Here is a 6,339-nt window from a genome sequence, read left to right on the forward strand (position 1 = left end):
TGTCTCGTCTTGTCTTGTCTTGTCTTGTCTTGTCTTGTCTTGTCTTGTCTTGTCTTGTCTTGTCTTGTCTTGTCTTGTCTTGTCTTGTCTTGTCTCCTCTCCTCCTCCTCCTCCTCCTCCTCCTCCCCGTATACCTGCAGCCCTGCATGGGCATCCCTCGGGCGAGGCCTCCGCCTCAGCCTCCTCGCGGGCAAGTCCCATGTCGATGAGAAAGGCATGAGAGCTGGAGGAAACCTGGAGGAGCAAAGAGAAGTCAAGACAAGACAAGACAAGACAAGACAAGACAAGACAAGACAAGACAAGACAAGACAAGACAAGACAAGACAAGACAAGACAAGACAAGACAAGACAAGACGAGACAAGACAAGACAAGACAAGACAAGACGAGACGAGACGAGACGAGACGAGACGAGACGAGACGAGACAAGACAAGACAAGACAAGACAAGACAAGACAAGACAAGACAAGACAAGACAAGACAAGGGGAGCAGCTGTACCAGCAGGTTGCGAGGAGAGACGTCGCAGTGCAGCAGCGACAGGCTGTGCATGTACTGCAGAGCTCCGAGAATCTGCAGGAGGGAAAAGTCAAAGCAGGACAGAACGTGCGAGAAGAAGCATGAGGGACCTGCTCCCTCCTCCCTTGTCCTCCTCCCTTGTCCTCCTCCCATGTCTCCCTCCTTCCTCTCCGTCCTCCCTCGTCCCTCTCCACACTGCTCCCTCCCCTCGTCACGAGTCGTGCAGGGGAGGCACCTGGAAAGAGATTCGCCGCACTTCTTCTTCAGGAAGACATCTGCGCTCATCCAAAATCTTTGCCGGCCAGTGAGTCACGGGAATATGAATGAAGAGGAAGTGGAGGAGGAGGAGGAGGAGGAGGAGAGAATGCAAGTAGAAGGAATGACTTGAACGTCACCCGGCGAAGCTCCTTGCCGTCAATGAAGTCCATCACCAGCGTCACATACTGACAATCATCATCACGAATATTCCCTTCCCCTCCCCCCTCTCCTACCCAACGACGCCACCGGCTCATCACTCCTACTCGCTCCCTCCCTCCCTCCCTCCCTCCCTCCCTCCATCCATCCATCCATCCCTCCCTCCCTCCCTCCCTCCCTCCCTCCCTCCCTCCCTCCCTCCCTCCCTCCCTCCCTCTCCTTCAACTCTGACTCACCTCCTCACTCTCGTAATGTCCGTAAAGCCTCGGAATGTTCGGATGACGACAACGTGAATGAATTCGGATCTGTAAGAAAACAGCTGAACATGAAGCCTCCAGCCTTCCCTCCCCCCCCTCCTCCTCTCCCTCCTCCTCTCCCTCCTCCTCTCCCTCCTCCTTCTCCAGCCTTCTCTCCCCTTGTTAGTCGTCTCTTCACGTCTGTTACCTCGCGGCTTAAGCATGCGGTCGCTTCTTCATCTCGTTCCTTCCGGATACATTTGAGTACCTAAAGCGGATTCATTTTTCTGATCATGAATACCCTCCTCCTCTCTCTCCGTCTTCCTCTGCTTCCTTCCCCCCCCTCCTCCTCTCCCTCCTCCTCTCCCCATCCCCCTTCCCCTCCTCCATCTCACCAGTTTAGTTCCCTTGGGCGGTCGGTCCACTAGCGTGAAGTTGCGTCGCCGTTCCCCGTCCTCTTCCCTGCAGTCACTTGAGGAAGGAACGAGACGTCAAGGCGCCTGCCTCTCGCTCATGGCGAGCACGACCCGCGCGAACGTCCCTTCTCCGAGCTTCTCTAGGATGCTGCTGCACGTGAGAACAGATGAAATCCAACAGCGAGGCGAGCGGGACGCAGACAAGCAAAAGACGAGGGAGGAGGGTCTCTTCTACTCATCTCGTCTAAGAAGAAGAGACGAGGGAGGAGCCAACACAAGGAAGAAAGAAGCTCTAGCTCTGTGGCATCATCGCAGACAGAGAAAGGTCTCTCATAGTCACCGGACTCCCGTGCCTTTCACGACGGCCTGGAGGCCGCAGAGCTCGGGAGGTTGAGGGAGACGCTGGTAGTCGAGGATGTCGGCGAAGCTGAGAGTCTTCTTGATGGGCCGGTGGAGCTGACAGCTACCTGGCGCAGGATGAGGACAAGATGCGAAGGTCAGCAGAACTCACCCTTGGTGACAGCGGACGAGGAGGACGAGGAGGACGAGGACGAGGAGGTCTTGGTGCTAAGCAAGTTGAGCGCTTCTTGCGCCGTGACGATGGCATGATGAGAAGTACAACTGGAAGAAGCTGAGCTGAAGATGGAAATAGACAAGGCTGGCATGAGAGGAGCAGATACGTGTAAGAGTTGCACTCCTGGCAGCGACTCAAGACGGCGAGTTTCTTCCTACAAGAGGGTGAGGCGAGGGAGAGGAGGAGGGGGAGAGAAGAACGAGGGGGAACAAGGTCTATATCATCACCATCGTTGGTGCGGCATAATAGTCCTTCTTCGCTCTTCAAACTCTTCGCCTCCATAAGAACTGATCTCCCTCCCTCCCTCCCTCCTTCACCTTCTTCTCCTGGCGCCACGCGAGCGTTGGACGCTGCATACCCTCGGTGGAAGGTTCCGACCTGCTCCAAAAACATTATGGGTAAGGAAAGAAAAGAGGGAGGAAAAGCGGAAGGAGGGGCAAAGGAGAGAGAGAAGAGGGAGAAGCAGAGACGGAAACGGAAAGGGAGAGGGGGGGGAGAGGAGGGAGAGGAGGGAGGAAGGAGGGAGAATCAGGGGCAAGGGCAGGAGCAGGAGCAGGAGCTGGCGCGACAGAATTACGTAGGGGGAGTGTGAGGGTGTGAAGGCTCGACTGCGATGGACGTCTTGAATCAGCGCCTTTAAGCTGCTAGCAATTTCAGAAGGGAGAAGAGAGCATGAGACGAGGTGTGGGAGGGAGGGAGGAAAGTATGAAAGAGATCAATCAAGAGTTTCTTGCTTGTATGATCAGAAGCAAGAGAGGAGCTGAAGGAGCTGAAGGAGCTGAAGCTAAGAGGAGGTAGAAAAGGAGGAAAGATTAACGACAACAAAGAGGAAAAGAGCGATGAGGAGGAAGGGAGGTGCTGGTGCTGGTGCTGGTGCTGGTGCTGGTGCTGGTGCTGGTGCTGGTGCTGGTGCTGGTGCTGGTGCTGGTGCTGGTGCTCGTGCTCGTGCTCGTGCTCGTGCTCGTGCTCGTGCTGGTGCTGGTGCTCGTGCTCGTGCTCGTGCTCGTGCTGGTGCTGGTGCTCGTGCTGGTGCTGGGGAGGAGGAGGGAGAGGGAGAGGGGGAGGGGGCGGGAGGAGATTTTTCCTGCTTCCATCTTTCATGTCCTGCATCCGTATGGACTCTAGTGGTGTCTACCCACCCTTACTAAATAGAACTTTTTGTGGGAAAAGGAGGGGTTAAAGAGAGAAGGGACGCAAGGGCTCCGACAAGTTCTGCTGAGTTTAACTCCCGGCCGGGCCGTGACCCGGTGGCACTGACGGAATACAAGTTTGTTATACTTGTACTAGTCCGTGCGACAGTGTCAGGGTCAAGCCTTCCTCGACTCTCCTGATTGTCCTCGTACTGATTTTTAACTTAACTTTGAGTAAAAAGTCCAAAGTCACGCAGATATCACATCGACCTTAGTTGTAACAAGACAGTTTTTGCTCAAGACCGAGTTTAATGCACACGAAACCAGAATTGAGGAGCACATGAGAGATAGACTGTATGCTAGGATGTGAAACCCAAGCATCCAGACATGAGGGGACCTTAGCAAGACGGCTAGGAAGGCCTCCTCTTCGTCACACGTACTACATTGCCGCCTGCCACGTAAGTCGTTTTGGTTTACAGGAGAGTTTTTGTTAACTCGGCGCTATCTGACTGGCACGGCTGGCATACGCTCCATCCTCCCCCCGAGTTTCTGAAATAGTACGTTACATCGGACGTCAGAAAGTCACTCAAACAAGAGAATGTCAGCAGATCCAAGTCAAGATACGATGATACAACGTCAAGTTCACAGTCATGCTGAGTGGGCAATAACCATTCAAAGATTGTCCATTCTGAAGAAGATTTTCATGCAGGGCTATTAGATGTGCAGTGCAGAGATAAGGGGAGATGCCTGGCGAGCTGATGCAATGACGAGAGAAGGAGGATAAGATAAGAGAGTCTGAGGAGAGAATAACAGAGAGAGATAGAGAGAGAGAGAGAGAGAGAGCGTGCCCGCCGGCATTTGAAGACCAAAAGATAAATTTTTGAACCGTAAAGAACTTGTGACCAGAGATTGCTGCCGCGAGATTGGAACATCCGTTTCAAGGCATCTGAAGATTGTTGTGCAGTAGTACCTTGTTCGCCGATCCAGAAGTAGCTCCAGTTATGCATGCCACAGCCTAGCTCCATGACATGAAACTTCCGCCAGATCTCCTGGTAGTTCCATTTGATCCTACTCAAAGATCAAGAAGATTAAAATAAGAATCGAATCAGCTTCAAGTGCGTTTCCACACGGTTAAGCAGATATTCGACCGACCAATCTGGCTGGGGAAAGGCTTGTTTTTCCTATTCGAAGATCAATCAAACAAATTGAGGCTGAGATGAGAGGCCTAAACAACTTGCGGCTAGAGAGAGAGCCTGATTGAAGAGAGGAGTCATCCGAATGTGTAAGGCTTGATAGAATTGCATGAATTTTCAACAGCAACGGAAACAACACCAAGAAAGAAAAAACTCCAGTAAACAATTCAACTAACCAAACATAAGATCAACATGATTGAGCATGTAATCGGGGCCCATAACCGACGGAATACAAGTTTGTTATACTTGTACTAGTCCAAAGTCACGCAGATATCACATCGACCTTAATCTCAACAAGACAGTTTTTGCTCAAGACCGAGTTTAATGCACACGAAACCAGAATTGAGGAGCACATGAGAGATAGACTGTATGCTAGGATGTGAAACCCAAGCATCCAGACATGAGGGGACCTTAGCAAGACGGCTAGGAAGGCCTCCTCTTCGTCACACGTACTACATTGCCGCCTGCCACGTAAGTCGTTTTGGTTTACAGGAGAGTTTTTGTTAACTCGGCGCTATCTGACTGGCACGGCTGGCATACGCTCCATCAACTGCCGGGCATGAACGCCCGGCCGGCCCGGGTCCGAGTGACAGTACCGGACGGTCCGGACGGGCCCGGCCGCGCCATCTGACCCGGTACGGTACGGTACCGTCACCGTCCGTGGAGCACACTGTGCTTTGGCCGCGCAAAACACAAGCCTGTGCCCGAAAGTAACGCCCGGCCACTGAGCACTGCCGCGGCAACCAGACCCCGGTTAACACTGCCAGCACCGTGCGGCACCGTCACGGGCCCTCTGAGGGTATACACCCAGCTGTTTACTATACGGCGGGGTCTGAGTTTTACTCATTCAGTTCCCTCGCATAAGGTAAAAAGTGCCCGGTGAAGCAACAAGCAAAACCGGCAGGAAAAACGGAAACATCCAGAGTGGAGCCGACGCACTCACTGTGACGTCGGATGCCTCCGGAGAGCTCGACACCACTGGGGTGCTTGCTGCTGGTCCGAGCTGCGGCTGACTCGGAGGCTAGTGTACTAAGTTTTATTGGCAGAAGGTAAAAAGTGCTGAGGAGGACTGGATGCGTCACCTCGAGCGGTACCGTGCTCCTGTGCCCCTCTGTCCGCTGCCGCGGCGGCCGCGGCGGCCCCCGGGCAGCGCCGGCTCCTTGTCGGCAGCCGCAGTGTTCTTTCTCCGTCCGCGGCCGCCAGCTTTACGCCGGGCGGCGGTGGATCGGACGTCTCGACTAGTCGGATGCCTCCGGGTATCGCGTCTAAGGGATCTCTGATAAGATTTACTGGCAGAAGGTGCTGGTCCGAGCTCGCCTGCTTCCTCCCCGGCATCGGTCGGGTCACGCCGGTCCTTGGGCATTGCTGCGGCGTCGCCGCCGTCACGGGCGGCTACCGCTGACTCGGCTACCGCTGACTCGGAGGCTAGCGAGGAGGACTACCTCGAGCGGTACCGTGTTCCAGTGTCCAGCCTCCCTCCGTCCGCTGCCCCAGGCGGACCCCCGGGCAGCGCCGGCTCCTTGTCGGCGGCTGCCCTTTCTCCGTCCGCGGCCGCCCGCTTTGTGGCGGCAGCGGACGTCTCGACTGACAGTGGTCAGTCGGCTGCCTCCGGGTATCGCGTCTAAGGGATGTTATTCCTCCTGCATGCTCCTGCTGCTTGTTGCTTGATTGCCTGACCCTTCGGCTGCTTGTCTGCGCGGCTTCGCGCTTGGGCTGGCGCTGCCGCGTCTGGGTGCAAGCAGTGCTGGTTCTTTTCGGGCTTGTGTTTTGTGTGTGATTGTGCAGCTTCTCGCTGTGCGCTGTGTCGCCTGGAGGTTTAGCTTGTTCCTGCTTTGTTTTGCTTGAGGCACTTTTTACCTTC

The 6,339-nt window shown here is 54.7% G+C and overlaps 2 protein-coding genes across 2 annotated transcripts in view; both read right to left on the reverse strand.

The window, feature by feature from the left end:
* GUITHDRAFT_116666 (hypothetical protein) overlaps positions 1 to 2,511 on the reverse strand; it is a gene marked incomplete at both ends in the record, with an annotated part of 3,349 nt that extends 838 nt beyond the window's left edge. Inside the window, 7 exons of the mRNA XM_005824013.1 lie at positions 135 to 234; positions 498 to 569; positions 911 to 958; positions 1,561 to 1,627; positions 1,922 to 2,048; positions 2,093 to 2,309; positions 2,473 to 2,511. Coding sequence (XP_005824070.1) covers positions 135 to 234; positions 498 to 569; positions 911 to 958; positions 1,561 to 1,627; positions 1,922 to 2,048; positions 2,093 to 2,309; positions 2,473 to 2,511 — 670 coding nt within the window. The remainder of the gene's footprint in view (positions 1 to 134; positions 235 to 497; positions 570 to 910; positions 959 to 1,560; positions 1,628 to 1,921; positions 2,049 to 2,092; positions 2,310 to 2,472) is intronic.
* A 3,561-nt stretch (positions 2,512 to 6,072) lies between these two features.
* Positions 6,073 to 6,339, reverse strand: part of GUITHDRAFT_116667 (hypothetical protein) — a gene marked incomplete at both ends in the record, with an annotated part of 1,609 nt that continues 1,342 nt past the window's right edge. The window contains 2 exons of the mRNA XM_005824014.1: positions 6,073 to 6,099; positions 6,156 to 6,305. Coding sequence (XP_005824071.1) covers positions 6,073 to 6,099; positions 6,156 to 6,305 — 177 coding nt within the window. The remainder of the gene's footprint in view (positions 6,100 to 6,155; positions 6,306 to 6,339) is intronic.

The sequence above is a fragment of the Guillardia theta genome, assembly GCF_000315625.1.
Source record: "Guillardia theta CCMP2712 unplaced genomic scaffold GUITHscaffold_99, whole genome shotgun sequence".
NCBI classification, from domain to species: Eukaryota; class Cryptophyceae; order Pyrenomonadales; family Geminigeraceae; genus Guillardia; species Guillardia theta.